The sequence below is a fragment of the Ctenopharyngodon idella genome, chromosome 15, assembly GCF_019924925.1.
Source record: "Ctenopharyngodon idella isolate HZGC_01 chromosome 15, HZGC01, whole genome shotgun sequence".
In the NCBI taxonomy this organism is placed as follows: domain Eukaryota; kingdom Metazoa; phylum Chordata; class Actinopteri; order Cypriniformes; family Xenocyprididae; genus Ctenopharyngodon; species Ctenopharyngodon idella.
This window is the reverse complement of record NC_067234.1, coordinates 31,395,086-31,419,099: the sequence shown is the minus strand read 5'-3', so window position 1 is coordinate 31,419,099 and position 24,014 is coordinate 31,395,086. Positions and strand designations below refer to the sequence as shown.

General features: G+C 40.0%; 1 protein-coding gene across 2 annotated transcripts; it reads left to right on the top strand.

Annotated features, from left to right (window-relative positions):
• On the top strand, window positions 1–19,213 carry LOC127495112 (SH2B adapter protein 2). Of its 2 annotated transcripts, none has more exons than XM_051861585.1 (9): window positions 1–187; window positions 6,107–7,001; window positions 11,476–11,577; window positions 11,736–11,827; window positions 13,284–13,384; window positions 13,578–13,733; window positions 14,767–14,972; window positions 15,370–15,541; window positions 16,474–16,614. In XM_051861585.1, exons 2-9 carry the CDS (start codon window positions 6,138–6,140, stop codon window positions 16,476–16,478), a joined length of 1,698 nt encoding a protein of 565 aa, XP_051717545.1. In that variant the 5' UTR covers window positions 1–187; window positions 6,107–6,137; the 3' UTR covers window positions 16,479–16,614. The 2 variants fall into 2 exon arrangements, with proteins under 2 accessions (XP_051717545.1, XP_051717543.1); XM_051861583.1 differs by having other exon boundaries at window positions 2–187; window positions 16,510–19,213.
• Window positions 19,214–24,014: the final 4,801 nt, after the last annotated feature.

Here is a 24,014-nt window from a genome sequence, read left to right as displayed (position 1 = left end):
CTCCACTTCCCCTTTAAGAGCAGCTGCATTGCCTGGAGAATAGATGCGCGCGCGTCATGTATCAGTCTCTATACTGCTCACTGATGGATCATATAGCGATGCGATGTGCTGGACTCGTCAACAAACCCCCGTCGATGGATCTGGATTAACAGTACTGGCATCAGATGCAGTGACGCATTTAACGGAGGTGAGAATGAAGGCGTGTAATGATTCAGCGCGTAGGAGCCGCGCGTTCACAGGACGCGTTCGAAAACGCAAGAAGAACGCGTCCTGAATGAACGGCCCTTCGCACTCATTCATTATGCACTGCTTTACCTGTATTTACTTGTGTTTATTGTTCGTTTAAATGCTTTAATATGGAGTAACTGATGATTGAATCGTAATATGGGTCACAGTTGCTGGTTCTGGTGGTCCAGTGTTGTGTGTGTGTGTGTGTGTGTGTGTGTTATTGATTCAGGCCTCGTGCACCGGCTTCATTCACAGAGATTCACAGCATCATGTATCACACACCCAGTAACAGAGATCCTGAAATGATAAAATAATGCATAAACACACTGTACACACACACACGCACAGTTCACGAAAAAAAATGGTTGAATTGAATTATTGAAAGTATGTAAATGAATTATTACAAGTATAAGTAAACGATGTCGTCTCTCTATGTGTGAGAATTATACAGATATGTTGAGTGAATGAAGTGAATGGAATAAATTGTATGTAAATCTTAATTTTGAGCAACAAAATCAATGTAAACAAAAAGTGGGGCAGAACTGTGTTTTCAGCAGCATCTGAGGTCCTTCATCATATTATTCCTAAAGTGCTTTCAAACTTCAACAGTAAACACTTAAATATCAAGTAAACATTTCCATTACTTATTTTCTGTCAAACATGAGCGTGAGTGTGTACACAAACTCCTATTAATCTTTCAGAATATTCACAAAACCCTAACCTAACCTAAAAGACTATTGAGTACAAATCTAACTGATGTATTTTCCCATTCATATGTGTGTTTTTAGGTTCACTTTATTGATTAGGAACAATTAGAAATAACCAAGAAAATAGTTTAATGGTTGAAATGCTCTTTTCATCCTTTTGGGCAATAATTAGGCAGTTTAAATCAACTGGAGATGTTAAAGAGGTAGTTCACCCAAAAATGTAAACTACTCACCCTCACGTCATTCCAAACGAATAAGACTTTCGTTCATCTTTGGAACACAGATGATTATATTTTAATGAAATCTGAGAGATTTCTGTCCCTCCACTGACAGTCTATTTACCTAATAGACTCTGATGCTTTAAAACGTTCATAAAGAGATGGTAAAATAAACCAATATAAATGGAGTGAATTAATTTAAGTCTTCTGAAGAGACATTCAATTAAGGCTTTTATTCACATATAGATGGATGAGCGAACGTACATAGTGCACATCAAATATGGTAAAGGGAAGTAACTTTGCAAATACATGTTAACTAGAAGTCAGAGTATTAGTAGACTGTTAGGGTTAGTAGAATAAGTTGACATGTAGTTGCAGATTTACTTACAGTCAGTAGAATGTCTGAAGTGGACCATATAAATAAATTGTTACCAACATTTGCTTTGTGATATTTTTTTTTTCTTTTAATTATTTGACTTTAATTAAAGACTAGATTTATGTGAATATTTTGAATGACAGTTCAAGAAGATAAAGACATTTTTTCCATGGCCTGTTTTGCTCATATTTTCCAAGCGTGCCAGCATACTAAATCAGTGTAATACATGTGTCTTAATGTGAATGGCTCTTATTTTTAGACAGATGAGGGTCTGTGTGTCTCTGCAGTCAGTGTCATTCTCTGCTTTATGATTGAAAAATAAATCTACTGTCTGCTGTGTGTCTGTGTCAAAACAGTCATTCATTGTTTATCTAATTGTGTGTCTACTGTCTATATACATAGTTGTAAACACATTCACAACCAGTACAGTAAACTCATTACAATAGTAGGGATATGTATTTATTTAGCATGAGAAATTTACAGATGTCTTTCAAAAATTGAGAGCAGATGCTGTGGTTAACATGGTTAATCTTGCAGTATTTGGGTAGTTAACAAATAGGCAGTAAAAAATGCTTTTTTTTTTTTGTAAAACACCATTTTTGAAGAAAAAATACATATATTTATGTAGTGTGAAGACTCATGTTTGAAAACACATGAGGGGTCACTAACTTTATCAATTCTTTCACTGTTTTTTGAACATTTACTGAACTGTACCATAAAAATGTGTCCTATGGTGTGACATAGCAAAAAATTAAGAAGAAATAACTTTTAATAATATATAAATAGCATGAGAGAGATTTATCAACATTGTTAGACACTTATTTTCATATGGTGCTATTTATTTAATATGAAATTATGAAAAACATTATATTTTCCCCACGACTTGTTGGACATTTTCAATAAATACGAGGCAAAGTTTGCTGTCATCCTTTCAAAACTGCTGAAAATTATACCATTTTATGATGAGTGATGATTATATCTCCCCTACTGCAATACTCAACTGTTCTTTTAAGATATTTTGAGATAAAGACAAATCTGCGGTTCTTTTATGTGTGTCACAACATAGGACATTATGTCACTAAAGGACAGAAATGTTGGTTATTGCATTAAAGAGAGTGAGGGGTATTACATGAAATTATTTTTATTTAACTTTGAATGTGTCAAAGAAGAAAGAAAAGCAGCGACTCCTTGTCAGAGCAAATATCTTTGAAACTTTAACACCCCAAAATCTTTTTATAATGTAATTCATTTGTTTGTTAAAGAAGAAATAACATTTCATTTTGTTACATCATCAACCATGTTTTTAAAAATCACATTTTTTAAAGTATATGGCTGCTCTTTTTAAAGGCATCATTTCGATTCTATTTACTTTGCGTCGTTCTCTAGGATCTTTCCCTTCTGTGTGGATCCCTGTTCATTTTCTCTCTATACTTCCATGTCCTCTCCCTCAATTCTTTCTCTCAAAAACGAGTAGTATCACATTGTATGCTTATTTTCATGACACTTTATAACAGTACACATTTTTTGCAAAACATCAGAAATTTTTTTTATTCAATGTAATTATTGCATTTTGGAACACTGAAAATGATCTAAAAAAAAGAATAAAAAGGAGTTGAACAATCTTATTTAATTATTTAAAATGCTTCTTAAAGAGACCTTGTCCTCTTGTGTGAAATCTTTGTCCTCCTTTACTGTCACACCGGTGGACATTATCTGTCACACCACAGGATGTTTCAGCCTTTTGAGTCAGTTAATAGCCTTGCTATTCATAGCTAATCTGTCATTAGCAGTTAGCAAGACACATTTACACATTTTTTTCATTAAAAATCTATGTTAAACTACATAGACTTTTAATTAAAAAATATAATTTAGGGGTGTCACCCCAAAGGACAACAAAACTTAACACTTTTATAGTGGTTCCAAAAAAGTTAAATATTTGAGCAATTCTGAGACAGAAACTAACCATGTGCACATCATGGGCTTCACAGGGGGCTTCAGTGACATGACCTTGAATGGGGTTCTTCAAATAATTAAATTTGTCCGTGGAATTGCCCAATTTAATATCAGGATAATGCATCACACCGGAGGACATAGTTTTCAGTGACACAATGTATCAAAATCGTACGCTTTTAGAAGATCGTACACTTTTATTGAACCATGCTTGAGACACTCACACCATAGGACAGTTTTGAGATTTGGCTCAAAAATGTAAAAAATCTAATAACAAAGCAGTTTATAGGTCCATGTAAAACAAAGAAATGTTTAACCATTTACTGCATTTTATATTCATTTTTGTCTTGTGTAACTGAAAACGCCATATCACATCAACAACCCAGCTTCAATCTGCTGACATTTCGTGTTCTTCTTCTGGTGTTTCCTTATGTTGTAACATTTACTCAGTGTAGATTAAATGTTGCATGAGTATTGTGTGGTAATGGCTGGGCGTTGATGCCATTCCAGTACTGTGGGTTTGGCATGATGATGTTGTTGTTTCAAATATTGCATAAAAGTATATTTCTTTTAGACATCCCACTACCAGCATTGAAGATGATAAAATATCTGTTTTTGATCAGTGCAGTCATACAGTCCTGCTTTGGCAGTTACACAGTATGTTCAGATATAATAGATCTTATGTTTATATCATCATGATCATATTAAGGGTTCATTCACTGATGTTCTGATGAGGTAAAAGCATTTTAAAAGTGACATTAATAGTAGTGTACCAATATTAACTGATGCTATGGCAATCCATGACAACAGTGCTTCTGAAAAAAAGTGTAATGAAAAATTATTCTCTTGCTGTTGTGAATTATGATCTAAACACAAATGTAACAATAAATGGGCTCGCATGGAAAATTCCCCTCATGCATATAGTAAAGATGCTCATGTGCTTGTGATGGCTTTTCTCTAATGATAGCTATCCTACCACATGTGGTTGCAAAATAATGATTAAATGTTCTTAAAAACACAAACATAATCTATTATAAACAAATTTTGACATATGGTAAAGTTCTTGACCAGTTGGTGGCGCTGTTCCCAAATTGCTTAGATACTCTCAGGTTGTGATGGCTGTGGCCCTGTTCCACCTGGTATTAAAGTTTAGGATGTCTCCTATAACTGGTTTACAAAAAACACTTTAATTTTCTCATTATATACATTGCACATTTTTCAGTGATTCTCAAAAGACTTGTCCGATGCTTCAGTCTCTCTAAATCCCTCCTTTTCATGAGCCTGCTTTGCTCTGATTGGCCAGATGGCCCAGTCTGTTGTGATTGATCTACCGCTTACAAATTCTGAGGCTTCCGGAGCTCAGGGATTGTACACTGTTAAGACAGTAACGATGGCGTCGATTTTACCATAACAATCCAATCGCGAGTTCAATGATAAAACATTGAAAGTACTAGTTATTCAACCCAAACCTCGCATTTCGCAAGAACTGATATACTACCCAGTTTGACGTATATTATGAGATATTGCAACTGTAATTCCTCAACATCAGCATTAACAAGTGTGTATCCATCAACAAACCCTTGTGTATATTTCTAGGTTATTGCAGCGCACATGTGAGAACTGTATCATTAACTGTATCAATAACAGCGCTAACGTTAGCCGAGCACTAACATGAATGACTGATGTAACGTTAAAGTTTGTAAAACAAATCTTGCTCCATCCTTTATCATTACTCAAGAGTTGTAAGAACGACAGACAATCTGTATTAATGGACACAGTTTTAGGTAATAGTGAGCCACAGCTGATTAGCAGAAGTATTTCAGTAAGACAGTGATAACGTGAGTTAGCCAGTTAGCTGAAGACCTAGCACAATATAAAACACAAAACTACGTATTTGAACACCCAGTAGAAAATATATACATCAATAATTAATTGTACTTACAGGCTGTGATTCTGAGGAGCAAGTTGGTCCAAATAAAGCGGCTATTGTCCTATCTTTGGTGGCGTTTTGTAAATCCCATTTAGACCTCATGGAGATTTGAGAAGCAATCATGAAAATGTTATTCTTCTGTTGTATCGATGTGGTAATTTTAACCACTGACTCTTCACATCCTCATCCTTTTACAAAGAGAATTTGCTTTTGCAGAGCAGAAAACAGCGTCTTCTCGACATGTACACAAAACCAGCTACAGTGTTTGAGGGCGGGTCAAAGTAGACGTTGTTCACGGGCAGCCAATGAACACCATAGGCATAAGCCCAAAGTATACTTTGACCGTCAGTGTCCACGCACTGTCCGCATGACGTGATTTTCTTCATCAGGAGGGTCTGCGGATCGTCCACGCAGTTTAAAAAATTGGGCTGCACGTGGACAGTCCGCGTACAATAGCGCATGTGTGAGTGACTTGAGCGCTTGAAAACAAAGTCCATTAGATAGTGTGCGAACGCATCTTTCCACGTTAACAACCAAAGAAATATACTTTAAAAGGCTGGCGTGCTCGAGACGGAGCGGAACACGGAAAATGAAGTATACCCAGGCCTTGAGAGGCCATGCCAGTTTGAATGACACTTTAACTTCACACTTTATGATTACTGACCTGTCTCTCTTTTTCTCTCTGTCTGTGTCTCAGTGGTTTGCCGTGGCATTGGCATGGCCTAGTAATGAACGGCGACGGGGCTCCCAGCAGCCCGGAACACTCCTCCTGCACGCTGCCCGATTGGAAGGAGTTCTGTGAGCTGCACGCACGAGCTTCCGCAGCCGATTTTGCCTACAAATTCCGGCGATTCATTAGCGAGAACCCATGCTACGACTCGCCTGGTGCTGACGCCAACTTTTCGCAACACTTTGCGCAACACTTCTTGACCTGCTTCTCTGCCGCCCTCGACCAGGTTCAAGGTCTTGGCTCTCCGGGTGACACCTCCGCTCCTAAGTACAGCATCGTGCCCTTTGTGGGAATACAGAGTTGCACGTTGCCCTTCAGCCACGACCTCTACCAGCGGCGCAAAGACGTGGGGGCCTCGAGCGAATCACTGGATAGCATGGACAGCGGAGGGGGTGGAGCCAGTGGACAGGAACAGCAAACGCCCACCCGCAAGATGGCAACCGTGAGCCAGTCCAGGAGTTCGGAAGACGTGTCGCTGGGGCGTCGCAAGGCACGCTTCAAGAAGGGCTTTTCCCTGCGCAACATGAGTCTGAGTGTGGTGGACGGGGTGAAGGAGATCTGGCACCGCAGGGCCTCTCCAGAACCAGACCCCTCGGGGAGCTCCAGGAGGACCAACGGAGCCGAGTCCATGGGGTCCGAACACTGGAGCCAGAAGCTACGGCTACCGCGGGCCTCTCAGGGCCACAAGGCGGAACTGTTGGAGATCCAGAGAGAGGGTGCACTCAGATACATGGTGGCCGATGACACTAACTGTATGGGGGCGGCACAGTGGCAGAAATGCAGGTTACTGCTGAGGAAGACGGCCGGCACTTACATGGACACTGGAGAGAAATTCCAGCTTGAGTTCTACGTTCCACCAAAGGTAGAAGAGCTCTCTGATAAAGATCTGACATGTGTGTGTGTATGTTTGTGTGTGAGTGACATTAGTATGCAAGTATGTGGATAAGAGGAAGACAGACCAGATCATTCTTATATAGCTTAGATCTTGATCTATTATTTGCATTGGCAAAGTGGGCATTTTTTTGTCAGATATTGTTACTTTTTGAGTTGCCAACCCTCTACATTGCGATTAAATCAGTCACATATGCAACCAAATTTCAGGAGAGGCGACTAAAAAATGTCTTTTATTAGCCAATGGCTAGTAAATTGTACAATTTCAGTTGCCTGTAATTGAGTTAGAGGCAAAAAATACGTTTTTTGCAGGCATTATTATTAAAAATGCCCATCGTGGCGAGTATCCTAGTAAACATAGTCGGTTATGTCTTAGTTCTAAGGATTAGTTCACTTTAAAATGAAAATTACCCCAAGCTATACTCACCCTCAAGCCTTCCTAGGTGTATATGACTTTCTTCTTTCTGATGAACACAATCGGAGTTATATTAATAAATATCCTGACGCATCCGAGCCTTATAAAGGCAGTGAGCCATACCAATGAGTATGAGCTGAAGAAAGTTCTTCCATCCACATCCACCCAACACCGTACTCCACACGGCTCTGGGGGGTTAACAAAGGCCTTCTGAAGCAAAGCGACGCATTTGTGTAAGAAAAATGTCCATATTTAGAAAGTTATAAAGTAAAATATCTAGCTACCGCCATCGCGTCAGTTAAGCTTTTTTTGTAAGTTGAATAGGGAAGGTGTAGGACGTAGTGTAAGCTTTTTGAACTGTGAGAGTTTTACACTTTCTTCGTAAGTTGAAGTTGAATCTCTTAAAGTGACAGCAGCCTAATATTCCTGCTGCTGTCTGCGTTTTTAAGGTTAATCAAACAACAGACTCACTGCAAAAATCGCTCAATGCTGTTGACTGAATAACTTTTGTAACTTAAATAAGGATTAATCTATATTTAATTTATACAGTGAAGACAATGCAGTGCTATTTCACATTTGATTATTCAATTTCTGTAACTAATCTACATCTAACACTGTTAGATCTCCCTGAAAAATCTGAAAAGCCCTGTTTATTTAATTGGCATCTTTTATGTTGTGTTTGTAGTTAGATTATTTGACCTTATTTTATTACAGACTGTTTACAAAACTTGACTTTAATAGTGTTTGAAATTTATATTTTATATTATATTTATGTAGAATTTTTACATTTGCATTGATCTTGCATTCCATTAAAAAAAATCTTGCGAGTGAAATAAAAAAAAATTACTAGCCAATGGCGACTCAAGCTTCAGTGTGTCCGTAGAGGGTTGGTTGATCTCCCTCCGCATTCAAACCTAAAGTGGCCTTCTATACCTAAAGTTAGAGTTTAGGGTAGCGGTAGGGTTAGGTTTGGGTAGTGAGTCAAGAGTCACTTATTTGTCAATCTCTTTGGGTATACTGGCCATCGAAGTGTTTGTGACAAAGCTCAGATTCAGACAATGACAATACAGGCGCATATTAGACTTCAGGAAACAGAAATTTAGATGAGAATGGTTGAGATTAGATAACAGGTGAAAAAGAACTGGTGGGCAATGGCATAGTAAAATTAACATGCTATTAAGTCAGCAGAATAGTAAATACAAGAAAAATAGTAAAACCTAATATTAAATGCTAAAAGTAGTGTCTGCTACAGCATAGCGTCTGCCAGACGGCAGTGTCACAAACAGGAGTCCTTAATGGTGCAAACTGCATGCCTTACTCAAGCAGCGTGTCCTGTAAGGCCAGTAGTTAATTTCCAGCGATGAGCTCAGCACTTCCTGAAAGGCTTTACAAGTTTGAAGAAGAGCTGAAGTAGAGATACTGTGATGCAGTGTTTCTCATTGTTCTCATTCTCAAATCTTGTTCACTTTTCACATTCCAATATACTGTGTTGAAGATAGATGTGAGAACCAATGAGGTTTGTGTGTGCAGTTTCTTCTTCTCCTTTATGAATTCCGGTCTCTGAAGTTCTCTAAAATGAACGAGACCGATTTGAATGAGGGAGCACATGATTTTGAGTGATTACAACTTAGATTACGCTTTGTTTGTTTTTTCACATAAAGCAATTAAAATTAATTTATATGAGAATGAGTAACTGTCAGGATTTTTATTTAATAATAATAAACTTACATTCATAAAACAAACTTATTCATTCAGTTAGTAAGTCCAAAAAACCTTTGATAAAGCCAATAAAAAAAGATTTTGGGAAGCTGATGTCTGAGCAATTTTAGCATCACCTAATAAATGTAAGAAGCACTGGGTTAAGGTTTAGGGATTGCTTGGTTTTAGGGTATTCTCATGTAGCCAGACCTTTGACTAAACCGTCCACTTTACCAGGAAAAGACTGTCCGAAAGTCTGTTCTTATGTGTTGTTCAGGTGTGGGATTATCTGACATGGATTACCATGGTCATAGACTGCTGTGAAAAGAATTAACAAACTTTGAAAGATATTAAAACAAACACAAAGATTTGATGAACTTCAAATGTAGTGAACAGTTTTTCTTTAAAAGAACTGATGGCGAACCCTTGTGTGCCCTTACTGCCAGAAGTAGAGTAATGTTACCAAAATGCTTTTCCAGTTTTGAGTGCAGTATGCATGAGGCGGTGAGCAGGCCGTCTGAGTCTAAGATGGTAATATTGTCAGGTAACTCTTCATTATTTGAAGACTGAGACATTTGATTATGCTTGGCATGAGGATGGTTGTTGTGATTTATTAATAGTTGAGTTTATTCTTCTAACACTGAGTTAATCCAGCTTGCTATCGCACACAAGATGGCTTCATGAATGAACAGATGAACCACACATATGTTAGTAGCACTGTTTTCTGCATTAAAATGAGTCAGACCCTTCCTTGATCTGGCCTCTTAAAATCCCATTCCACATTTTGGTTTTGGTTCAGAGGAGATTTTGAGATGCTGGTCTCAGAGCAATTTTAGTCTCTCAAGACAGCACTAATAACTTCCTCTTCCTGAACAAACTGAAGACGGAGTAAAAATAGAGGGTGAGTAAGTATCCTCTCTAACTTCAACGTAAACAGACGGATGGGGTCTGTGTTTGAGCTGAGCCAAGCTCCTGTCTGCCTTCATGAATGCTCACAGTGCTCAGAAACAAATAAAGCATATAATGACTGTCAGTGAGATCGCCTCAACAGTCAGAAGTTTGTGAGATACAGAAGCCGATCCAGAGAGTTTGATGTCAAGAATCATTTTGGTGATGTCTGTGTTTTCAGACAATACAGATCATGCTCAGCTCCAGTCACCAGTTTTACCAGTTCAGTCAGAACAAACAAACAAAATCCTTTTTCCTTACAAATGAGACCTCGTCTCATAATCGATGAAACCAACAGTTGAGCAGTTGGGCAGAAACACTTAAAGTTTTAGAAGTGATGGTTGGTTGTAACAGTAAGCATGTCCCATGTTTTGGATATTGTTGTTGAATCGTACAGATTTAAATATATTACCATGGAAAAGTTATGTATAGCTAACTAACATAGATGAGATCCTAACTAGAAGTGATGCGATCAGATTTCAGCGACAAGCAGTTTCGTCTCGTAGTCGTGTCGCGTCTAGTGTGTCTGTCCGCAACAGACATGGCACGACTACGAGATGCAACAAAATCAATCAAAAGCCACAGCCAATCAGAAGAGTGTGTGGGCGGAGTCTCTCTGCAAGCGCACTGCACTCGAAAACAAATAAATCAAAAACCACAGCCAATCAAGTGAGCGTGTGGGCGGAGTCTCTCTGCAAGCGCACTGCATTCGCAACCAAACCAATCACAAATCACAGCCAATCAGAAGAGCGTGTGGGCGGAGTCTCTCTGCAAGCGCACTGCACTCGAAACCAAATCAATCACAGCCAATCAGGTGAGCGTGTGGGCGGGGTCTCTCTGCAAGCACACTGCACTTGCAACCAAATGGATAAGTACATAAACAAATTCATAAATATTACACCCTTTTAACGTTATAAAAAATACACACTAAGTGACTGAAAAAATCTTTATCATAGAATACACTTTGTTCCTGTTTCCTTTAATTTATTTTCAACATCTGAGGTGAATTATCCCTTCTCTCTTTCAGTACAGCTATAAAGGTCAAGCAAAATGATAGTCAAACTGGTTAGTTAGGATAAAAACTCTGATTAATGTGGAAAAGATGCCTCTGATCACATTGCGTCTGTTTAGGATACAGTGTTAGTCTTGGTGCATCAGCTTCACTCCGTTTTCCTTTTTTTTCAATTATTCAGCAAAAGTGTGAAAAAAAAGCTGTTAGTTTTTTGTAAACGTAACATTTAGTGAAAAATAGAAACTTTTTTCTCACATACAAAAAGATGTTGTTAAAATGGGTATATATCATATTTGTGGCAGGGTCAGTGAAAATATTGGCAGAGTATGTGTGTGTTGGAATGGCATTGATTGTGTTGATTTATGTTTGTAGTCATCTAAACCAAAAGTGAGCGTCCCTCTGTCTGCTATTGTGGAGGTGAGGACCACCATGCCTCTAGAGATGCCCGACAAAGATAACACGTTTGTGCTCAAGGTACCATCACCCATTTCTTACTCTAGATAGTCCATCATCTCATACTCTCATATACATATCATATATGTAACTGTTCTCTGGGAGATGCAAGAATGTTGCCTACTGGATCTAGATTAATGTTGTCAGTTCAAACTGTGGTGTTGTCTTGTGGGTTGCAGGTAGAAAATGGTGCTGAGTACATTTTGGAAACCATCGACTCGTTGCAGAAGAACTCGTGGGTCGCAGACATCCAGGACTGTATAGACCCTGGGTAAACAGCTGTCTTTTGCTAAGACTGTCCTGGCACACCTTCACTTCAGTGCTAAAATGGATGTCTTTATTTTGGGCTTGTCTCTTACTTTCTCACTCTAAGAAATTCTGTATTTAAAGGGAACATATTTCCACAGTACATCCGAATCATGAGACACAATCACAAACTAAAACAAGAAACACATTGACTGATCGTGACAGCGAGCAGACAGCACAACAACACAGCCAATGATATCACATCAGAGGATGCTTAAACAACTCCAACAACATTATCAGCATGTTCGCTTATTATAATCCCGTTTGGCTTTATTTCTTTCATATGGTACATGTTCAAAGGTTGTTGAAGTTTGTTTTGAGTCACCATTATGGTGATTAGTGTTAGTTGAGCACTTGGCCACTGTCTTTGGTTAAATTAATTCTCTTTCAGCAATTGTTGATCAAATCACTATTGTCTACAATATTTAATGCTCCTGACTGGACTTTTTACTGTGTGCACTTTTTGTAATCAGTGACTGACAGCCGGATTTTGACAGATGTGAGTTCCCAAATGAGCATGAAAGTCTTTAAAAACAGCAACTTTCAGTTTTGAACTTTCATTATCAAGTTGTTATTAAAGGATTAGTTCACTTTAAAATGAAAATTACCCCAAGATTTACTCACCCTCAAGCCATCCTATGTGTATATGACTTTCTTCTTTCTGATGAACACAATCAGAGTTATATGTATTAATAAATATCCTGATGCATCCAAGTTTTATAATGGCAGTAAACGGGGGCAACGAGTTTGAAGCTCAAGAAAGTGCATCCATCCATCATAAACATACTCCACACAGCTCTGGGGGGTTAATGAAGACCTTAAGAAAAATAAAGAAAAATATCCATATTATATCCATACACAAACGCATCGCTTCACTTCAGAAAGCCTTTATTAACCCCCCAGAGCTGTGTGGAGCACGTTTATGATGGATAGATGCACTTTCTTCAGCTTCATACTCTTTTCCCATTCACTGCCATTATAAAGCCTGGATGCGTTAGGATATTTATTAATATATCTCAGATTGTGTTCATCAGAAAGAAGAAAGTCATATATACCTATGAGGGTGATTAAATCTTGGGGTAATTTTCATTTTAAAGTGAACTAATCCTTTAACTGTCCTGTTGAAAGAGCCCATCTCATAATCCCTGGTACTGAACAAACAGCACTATACCAGCACAAACCAGCCTGAACCAGCAAGGAATTCATGCTTGTTTATGCTAGATTTTTCAATAGGGAACTCATTCAAATGGCATTCGAAATCTAATTTAAATACAATAATAAGTAACAATAGATTTTGCGCTTGAAATACATCATAAACTCTTTATTCCAGGACATCAGATAAATGTTTTAAGAGATGAAACACTCTGAAGAAGATTTAGTGGAAAGTGCCTCTTGCTGAAGACTCTCTCTGTGTGTTTCAGGGACAGTGGCGATGACATCGAGCTGGCGTCGTGTGCTCTCGTCCAGCCACCCAAAGACTTCACGCTGGTGTCCTCCTGCAGCTGCGAGCTGCTGTGTGACGGTATGCCATGATGCCACGTCTGCTCAGCCTAAATCTATAATACAGCTCAGAGGTGTTCTGTCATCAGGCCTGATAGAAGCAGTTACACTGACTCCATCTGTCTGATGAGTTCGCTCACAGTGTTCGTTCTGTTTCTCTTGTGTGCTCTTAAGCTCAGGAGGAGTTGTGTTCATGTTCTGGATGTGTTGTTCAGGTTCTCATCGGGGCTCTGAGCGGTTGTGCTCTATAGCTGTGGATCAGTTGACTGCTGGCCACTGCCAGGAGCTGCCCGTCACCCAGCACCCCTCACATGTGCCGCTAGAGCGATTCCTGCAGTCGCCAGAGGCCCAGAACACAGACACACCATCAGGTACACACAGTGCTAACCAGTTGAGTCCACTGAACAGTGATTTGATTCAGTGATTCACTTTCACTTGCTTCACTTTCAAATGCTTCTCAAAGGATTCTTTAAAAGAAATACAGACTTCACACTGTTTACTGTGGCAAAAGTAACTCCAAACACAGGACCTACTAGTTAGAAAGCAGTTCACACAGTCTGTGAGCGACTAGAGTGGAGAAATATCACCAATAACCTCATGCAAATATCACTAAATTAAAATATAGCTTTTTTGTAATATCTGAATTAGTGGTTTCATAATTAGTGGTTCCTGGTTTAAAGGTGCAGTATGCAATTTCTCAGAATCGTTGTTGAAGACTGTTGATATTTAAAATCAACCCAAACAAACACGCCCATCCCTTCATTGGTCTGCCCACAAAATGCACGAACATCAAATGCAAGAGTGTCTGTTTTATCCTAGCAGAACTGCTCCCTACTGCTGATTGGCTCTCTCTTTCCTCCCCCATCATGAATGGACACACCCCCTACTGCTGATTGGCTTGCTCTCTCTCAGCCCAAATCATGAGTAGACACGCCCCCTATTGCTGATTGGCTTACTCTCTCTCTCCTCCTCCATCATGAATAGACATGGCCCCTACTGCTGATTGGTTCACTCTCTCCTCCCTCATCATGAGTGGACACGCCCCCTACTGCTGATAGGTTTACTCTATCCTCCCTCCTCATGAGTGGACACGCCCCCTACTGCTGATTGGTTCACTCTCTCCTCCCTCATCATGAGTGGACACGCCCCCTACTGCTGATTGGTTCACTGTCTCCTCCCTCATCATGAGTGGACATGCTCCCTACTGCTGATTGGCTACAAAGTTTGTTGTGCTACTCAGTCTGATCCACTTTCAACAGTTTTTTTAAAATTGCTTTGTGCACCTTTAGACTAGCAGGTTTAGGGGGGCAGTGGCAAGCTGATTTTCCCACCTTTGTCTTTGGTCTAAAAACACGTGGCAGCATGACTGTTGAAACACACATTCGCATTTCTTCTGTCATTTAGGAAGTCCAGGTGAAACACCGAGGGATGTGGAAGGAGATGCCAGTTTGGCGGGATACCCATGGTTCCATGGGACCCTGTCGCGGGTGCGGGCGGCCCAGCTCGTTCTCGCCGGCGGTGCACGCAGTCACGGATTGTTTGTGATCCGCCAGAGTGAGACGCGTCCTGGAGAATACGTCCTCACCTTCAACTTCCAGGGCAAAGCCAAGGTGAGCCTTCACAGGGTCACGATCGCTATGATCCCCCACGATACCTCACTTACTGCAGCAAACATGTTGTTTTTAGACGGAGAGCATTTAGCAAATTAGAGCTGAATGATTATATTTTTATATTTATATTGCATTTTGTGACAATATAAACAATCAACCAGTTGAGATTTGCTATGTAATATATATATATATATATATATATATATATATATATTGCTTTACATAAGTGTGCTGTATGTATCCGAATAAGGTTAGATATACTGATAGTAGTTGTATAATTTGTTATAAATCATTGATTGATTAATTATTTGGAGTCTTTAATTGGTTATGTGGTGATGACATTGATACCTGTGAAGCCTGCTGTTAAGTTTCTGTGTGTTTGTGGTGTGTTTGGTAGCACCTGCGGTTGTCTGTGAATGACAGCGGTCAGTGTCACGTGCATCACCTGTGGTTCCAGACGGTGGCCGACATGCTGCGGCACTTCCACGCGCACCCCATCCCACTGGAGTCCGGCGGCTCCACCGACATCACACTGCGCTCATACGTACAGGTCCAGCGCTCGCCCACAGGTACCCATCAGAACCCTTCTGAAAAGAGATGCCTATATGTACTAAACGATAATGGCACGGAGAAATATTGTTGGAATCACTTTCAGAGCGATTTATTTCCAGCTGATGAATGATAAAAACACTGACAGCCAATCAGAATCCATCCTGTTTTAAAGGGGACATTGGATGCAAAATTCACTTTTACATGGTGTTTGAATATAAATGTGTGTCGGCAGTGTGTGTACACAACCACCCTATAATGATAAAAATCCACCCACTCCTCCTTTTTAATCCCCATAAATCATAAGCAGTGTTTCCGAATAAGACATTTTCAAGTTTCTATGCAATGTGACGTCACATCGTTCTTGGTTCCCTTAGACAGCAAGGGACTGGCCAAACACAGTTTGTTTTCTACAGTTAGATGCCATTAAATCTGAAGTTGTCTATAAGAGAAAAGTTGAGTACTCAGTTAGGCTTGTTAACTATAACGATAACTATATCAGCATCCACACCAGTGCACAATATCATTCTGTTTATTATAATCACGCTGCAGTTTTGTCGCCTGTCACTTTAAATGCTCGAGCTCTATAAAGCAGGTTGGATTCTGATTGGCTGTCAATGTTTTAATCGTTCATCAGCTGGAAAAAAAATCTTTCTGAAAGTGACTCAAAAGATATTGTTTCCCTGTTTTGTTATCGTTATAGTTTTGCAGTAAACTCTGCTATTTTTTTATATTTAGGACAATTTCTTAAACTGTATCTTTTACATATAGTTACATATAATTCAGGAAATGTTTCAAATGCATGCATACACTTTGTCACTGTCTGTTTTGAATGTTCTGTTTACTCTATTTTTTGACAAAATTTCGACTGACATTTTGTCGACTGTCTGTTTTGAAATACATTAATAGCACTCTTTCCTGAAGTTCACATTGACTGTGGCTCTTTCTGCAGCATGATTTGACTCTTCGTCTGTGTGTCTCTGCACAGATGCGGCAGCCCCTAATGTCCCAGCTGCCCCGCGGGACACCGCTGTCTGTCGGGCAGAACCGCCCCAGTCGACGCATCAGCTGTCCGGTGCTCCGTCAGACGCAGCACTGTCATCCAGCTCGTCCTCGTCGCCGATGGCCCAGCCGGCCGCAGGAGGCCTCCACAGCCGCAGCAACAGCGCCGAGAGGTTGCTGGAACCTGCCGCCGCCACAGAAGACTACCATGACAGCGACGGCACGCGGCGGACTAGAGCTGTGGAGAACCAGTACTCCTTCTACTGATGCTGAGAGTCCAGTGAAACACATGTTTTTACTGCTCCATCAAACACTCTCTTCCGTTATTACCACAAACACATCAGAATGAGTTCTGAGTCAATGCGTGTGATTTACCATGTTTAGAGCTGATAAATACATCTCATGTATGTACACTGGCCGTCAGACGTTTGGGGTCAGTAAGACTTTTTAATGTTTTTAGAAGGTCTCTTCTGCTCACCAGTGCTGCATTTAATTGATCAAAAATACAGTAAAAATTGTGAAATATTATTACAATGTAAAATAGCTGTTTTCTATGTGAATATATATTAAATTGTGATTTATTCCTGTAATCAAAGCTGAATTTTCAGCATCATTACTCCAGTCTTCAGTGTCACATGATCCTTCAGAAATCATTCTAATATGATGATTTGCTGCTCAAGAAACATTTCTGATTATTATCAATGTTGAAAACAGTTGTGTAGAATTTTTTTTCAGGAATATTTGATGAATAGAAAGTTCAAAAGAACAGCATTTATTAGAAATATAAAGCTTTTGTAACATTATAAATGTCTTTACTGTCACTTTTGATTAATTTAATGTGTCCTTGCTGAATAAAAGTATTAATTTCTTTAAAAGGGACCTATAATGCCCCTTTCACAAGATGTAATATACAGTCTCTGGTGTCTCCAGAATGTGTCTGTGAAGTTTCAGCTCAAAATACTCCACGGATCATTTATTATAGCTTGTCAAATTTGCCCCTATTTGGGTGTGAATAAAAGCACGCCATTTTTGTGTGTCCCTTTAAATGCAAATGAGCTGCTGCTCCCTGCCCCCTTTCCAGAAGAGGGCAGAGCTTTAACAGCTCATGCTTCGGTTGCTCAACAACAACAAAGCTGGAGAATCTCACGCAGCCAAAATGAGGATTGTCAGTAACGGTGTTCAGCCTTACATTGTTCAAACTGGAGTCGGACACTGAAGACTGGAGTAATGTTGCTGAAAATTCAGCTTTGATCACAGGAATAAATTACATTTTAACATATAATCACATAGAAAGCTGTTTTTTAATAATAATATTTCATTGTTTTTACTCTATTTTTGATCAAATAAATGCAGCCTTGGTGAGCAGAAGAAACTTATTTTAAAAAACATTATACAATCTTAATTATTCCAAATGTTTGATTAGTAGAGTATATTGGATCCTCACTTTGCACCAACACACACTGGAAATCCTTTTGCTGTCATCGACACGCGTCATTGGAAATGAAGTAGGCCGAGCAGAGAAGCGATCGTCTGAGAGCTGATGTCTTTGATCGTCACACACACATCAAACTTAGTGTTTTCATGTTGAGTCAGTCATTGTGTGTTCTCACAGTGTTTCAGGAGGTTTGCACATCTGGACAGATGCTCATGTTCTCCTCATGGTCTTCATTCAGTGATGATAAATGTTTCCACGTCGCACAACAGACTGGGATGTTTGTGGTTTTCTCTGATCTGGACGACATACATCTTCATCGTCATCATCATCAGGATTCATGTGTTCTCTGTAGGAGAAGAAGACTCGTTCCCTGTCACCTGTAGATATTCTGCCAGCGTCTTTCAGCTCTTGTGCTGCTGGGATGGCCTGTTTGAAGTCTCTAGATGATGTTTTGGATAATAGAGTTGATTAACTAATGGTTTCAGATGCGTTCATAAGCCATCAGCAGTCTGTCAGTTCATTTTTATTCCTGTGGCTTTTGGCAGATCTGCAGTGCTCCCATGTGTCTATTAGCAATTCATACTTTACTAATCATATTTGAATTATGTTTGTCTGTTTCACCATGCATTATTCTAATATTAGTCATTTAGGACATTGATAGATTTTGGGATGTTCTTTTCTGTTGATTTGTACAGTATAGTTAAGTGTAAAATAGGATATTTTTTATCACTCGTCTATCTGTGTTTTTCAAATCGGAGCCAAAAAAAGTCCTTTTTATAGGGTGTGATGACTTGCACATCACTATACTTTTATGTGAAACATTTTTTTTCCGATGTTTTTCTGCACGAAGGGCTTCTAAACATCATCTGATCTTCATCTACTTTAGAGAATCTTATTTAACAAACACACACGTCAGCAGCATCTCTGATAAATTATGAAAACCCTAACTAGTATGAACTTGGTTTACATCTCAAAACAAAACTGTGTTTCCTAAATAAGACTCGTGTTCGACCGCTTCACTCTTGAGACAGATGAGGATCAGATCAGATTTCAGGAGACTCTCTCACATCTCCACAGGAAGTGAGCCGTCTGACAGCAGTCAGACTTCATTGGCTGTTTCCTGTCCTGATGTGACGTCCGCCGTCGTGTTGAATTCATTCGTGTATGAAGCTGCTGACATTATTCTCGCTGTCTGAACCTACGACATTCTTCCCATGATCCATAAAATGAATAAAATCAACAGACCTTCACAATATTTGCGGTTTTAAACGGTGACTGCAAGTTTATGTGTTCCCACGAGTCAGTACTCTCATGAATTGTGTAACCCTTTAAAGTTGAGCGGTTTTGTTTCTCACATGTTTGGTCTGGTGTCAGCTCTTTCTGTGGTTGAAACATTCATGTTCTCAACTGTTATGAATGACAGAAGCACAATGGCATGTACTTCACCTTTAACTGGATCATTTGTTGTTAAATGTGAACTCGTCATGTTCCAGCAGTTCAGTGTCACCAAACCTCCAGTTATACTGTCTACACAAGAGTCACGCTTCAGATTTAAGCATTTGTTAAATGGAAGTTTTGAAAAATTTGGGCTAAACAAAATGTATCAGTGCAGCTGTAGAGGTCGACTGATAGTGGATTCTATCAACAAGATAACTGTGGGAAAACAGGCCAATAACTGATTCATTGGCAGATTTTAACATTATGAATGAAATGTTTTCGCTCAAAGTGAAACAGTGATGATCTTTATTACTAATAATTGACAATAATAACGTAATCGGCACTTTTTTTTCAAATTATTAAACAAAGATACTAGACCTGGGACAATACATAGATTCTGAGCTTAGTTTTTAACAGCAGATGGTGCTCTAGGCTAGTTTTTAACCGCACACTCAAATGCTCAAGATGAAGAGTGCTGGAGAGCGCTAGTGCGTTCGACTGAGTCATGTAAGTGATTAAATATACTTGCACCTCAGCTCAGAATGCTTTTATGATATGAGATTAATGTAAAAACAGCTCACTGTGAACACCTTTGTAATTCGCTTCTACCTTTTTGAACTTTATGAATGATTATTTTAGGTTTAAGTGGTGTGTGTAAAGAAACTGGAAGCAGACAGAGTACATCTGTTTCTAAAGCAAGCAGTGCCATCTGCTGTTAAAAACTAAGCTCAGAATCGATTCGAGGGAGAATTGCGATACATTAGGAAAATATCAGAATCGGTCCAGAATCATTGTATCGAAAATCGATGTATTGTCCCAGCCCTAAAATATACCAAACAACCAAAGAACACTATAAATATGTCCTGTAAATAACTGCAACATATCAGAGGTGATTTTATTGAACCATGACTACATGTAATGATAACATGTATTGTATACATATCTTGGATTTTTTCTCTGTCAAAATCTCCACAGTTTGGAGGATGGATAGATAGATGGATGGACAGATGAATGGGTGTGTAATTGGATAGATGGATGGATGGTGGATAGATGGATAGATGGGTGGGTGGATGAATACATGGGTGAATGGATAAATTGATGGGTGAATGGATGAATGGGTGTGTCATCGAATGGATGGATGGGTGGATGGTTGGTGGGTGGGTGAGTGAATGGATGGATAGGTTGATGTATGGATGGATGGGTGGATGGATGGATGAATGGATTGGTGGGTGGATGGATGGATGGATGGATGGATGGATGGATGATGGATGGATGGATGGATGGGGAGTGTAATTGGATAGATGGGTGGATGGATGAATAGATGGGTGGATGGATGAGATCGCTGGGTAAATGGATACATGGGTAAATGGATGGATTGGTGGGTGAATGGATGAATGGGTGTGTCATTGAATGGATGGATGGATGGGTGGATGGTTGGGTGAGTGAATGGATGGATAGGTTGATGTATGGATGGATGGGTGGATGGATGAATGGATTGGTGGATGGACGGACGGATGGGTGGGTGAATGAATGGATGGATGGATGGATGGATGGATGGATGGATGGATGGGGGAGTGAATGGATGGATGAATGGGTGGGGGATGGATGGATGGATGGATGGTGGGTGAATGGATGAATGGGGGAGTGGATTGACGGATGGGGAGGTTAATGGATGGATGGATGAATGGGTGGGGGATGGATGGATGGATAGGGAGTGAATGGATGGATGGATGGATGGGGTGAATGGATGGATGGTGGGTGAGATGGATGGATGGGTGGATGGTGGGTGAGTAAATGGATGGATGGGTGGATGGTGGGTGAGTAAATGGATGGATGGGTGGATGGTGGGTGAGTGGATGGATGGGTGGATGGTGTGTGAATGGATGGATGAATAGGTGGATGGTGGGTGGGTGAGTGAGTAAATGGATGGATGGGTGGGTGGGTGGATGGATGGTGGGTGAGTGAGTAGATGGATGGATGGATGGGTGGTGGGTGAGTGGATGGATGGGTGGTGAATGGATGGATGGGTGGATAGTGGGTGAGTGAGTGGATGGATGGGTGGGTGAATGGTGGGTGAGTGGGTGAGTGGATGGATGGATGGATGGGTGGATGGTGGGTGAATGGATGGATGGGTGGATGGATGGATGGGTGGATGGGGGGTGAATGGATGGATGGATGGATGGGTGGATAGTGGGTAAGTGAGTAAATGGATGGATGGATGGGTGGATAGTGGGTGAGTGAGTAAAGGATGGATGGATGGGTGGATAGTGGGTGAGTGAGTAAATGGATGGATGGACGGTGGGTGAGTGGATGGATGGGTGGGTGTGTGGATGGATGGATGGATGGGTGGATGGTGGGTGAGTGGATGGATGGGTGGATGGATGGATGGGTGGATGGGGGGTGAATGGATGGGTGGATAGTGGGTGAGTGAGTAAATGGATGGATGGATGGGTGGATAGTGGGTGAGTGAGTAAATGGATGGATGGATGGGTGGGTGAGTGGATGGATGGGTGGATGGTGGGTGAGCGGATGGATGGGTGGGTGAGTGGATGGATGGTGGGTGAGTGGATGGATGGATGGGTGGATGGTGCTGGTGGCTCCACTGCTGGTGGAGTCGGTGATTGTTTTCAGTTCTGTTGCTGTAGATCAGTGGGATTCAGTCCTGGTTCAGGGACTCATCACTGCACATCTAGTGTTTCTCTCCTATCTGACACAGTTCAGGAGAATCTCCAGGGTCAGTTAGTCTAAAGATTTTGACCAACAGTTTCTATAAATGACTACCTGTGCCGATTAATCAGTAAAAACAATATATTGGTCGACCTCTATGCAGAAGCACACTATTTAAATATTAATAGCCTTTGGTTTCATCAGTATTAGCCCAACAATCACCACTTCCTGCTGTCCGGTTTGCTGATATCTGCCTTTTCAAACTTCACAGTTCCTGTGAAACAGATGGTACCTTGTTTAATTTTTAAATCTCAAAAGGATTTTACTAGAGTGGTCCAAAAGATGACGTTTATTGTACTTTTTGTCCACAACTTCATTTTTTTGACACTAACAGACATAGAAAAATACTTCTTGTTTGCGGCACAGATGTGAACTATGTGGATCCTTGAGTGACCTCTAAATCACCACAGTCAACTTCAGCGTTTTAACATGTTTTATTTAGATGAAGTAGAATGGATGTAGTTTTATGGACTTGTTCTCTTGAGGTAGATTACCCACTTCATTTCTCTGAGGACAGAGACTGTGTGTCCACTGAAGAGCGAGCCGGACCCCATCAGCTTCTTCACTCCAGCCTCAGGAAAGCATCGCTTCATAGAGCCGCTTTGTGCTCTGAGATGTGTTTCTGTAGTGTAGCGTTACAGTTTGTGTTCACTGGAATAAAGCCGTTGATCAGAAAGGAGTGTTCATGTTCCACACAGTGCACTTTTCCCTGCTGATATAACCATATTTAACATTTATGAGTTCTTGAATCACACACATTTGGGGAGAGAGTATGTGGTGTCTTATTCAACATTTACAGGCTGGTACATGTGCCAATCACCTTCATCATCATCACCATCATTTTAATAACTGAAAATGATTACTGTACTGTAGTTCGCATACATTTTCCCTTGTTGTTTTATTTAGTCACTATTTGTTGTCTACTGCTGAGTTTTGTTTTTATATAAAGTCTTTATGCTAGTAGTGGAATGAGGTTTGATCATTCTGAGCTTTTGTACGAAGTGATGACCTTCACATTAAACTTTATATTTCTGTGAATAAAGTGACTGACGAGACACACACACAGAGGTTTTCAGTCTGGAGAATGAGGAGAGATGTTCTGTGATGAAAGTCTTCAGTGAAGGAGAACTGTTTCCTACTCAACCCACAGACCCATGGAAAAACTATCAATATATACACTATACTATATATTTTAAATGAAAATCAGCAACAAGTATGCTGAATAATACAGCTCATGTCTATACTGAAAATAATACGAAGTATAATGTAGAGGAGCCTTATAATCAAATGTAATTTTAAGTTAACTTTTTATATTTAAAGGTTTGATATAAACCTGTCCGTTTCACCTGAAGTGTGCTTTCACTCTGCTTAGGGTCGTGTTCAGGGCTTGACATTAACGTTTTTGCTCACAGTCACTGTGGCTAGAGGTTTTTCAAAGTTACTAGCCACAATTTTGACATCAATACCATGGGAAAAAACTTCCATATAGATATTATTATTACCTCATAATCAGGGTTGGGGAGTAACGGAATACATGTAACGGCGTTACGTAATCAGGATAAATCAGTAACTGTAATTCGTTACAGTTAAGTCAAAAAACGTAGTAATCAGATTACAGTTACATTTTGAAAAATGGGGGGATACTATCAGGATTACAATCGTTTCATTTATAAATCATCAAATAAATAATTATTTTGCCATAATAACACATATTAAGCGCTGCTTGATTATACAGTATTTCATGTGGTTCTGTTGCCAGTGATGACTCACGTGAGCCACCCGCTGGTGCATGCGCAAATAACACCCGTCTATAGCAAATAACACATCTCCTCAGACGCAGATTGAATCACTGCTGCTGGTTGAAACGATGCTGCCCGCGGGGGAAAACGCTT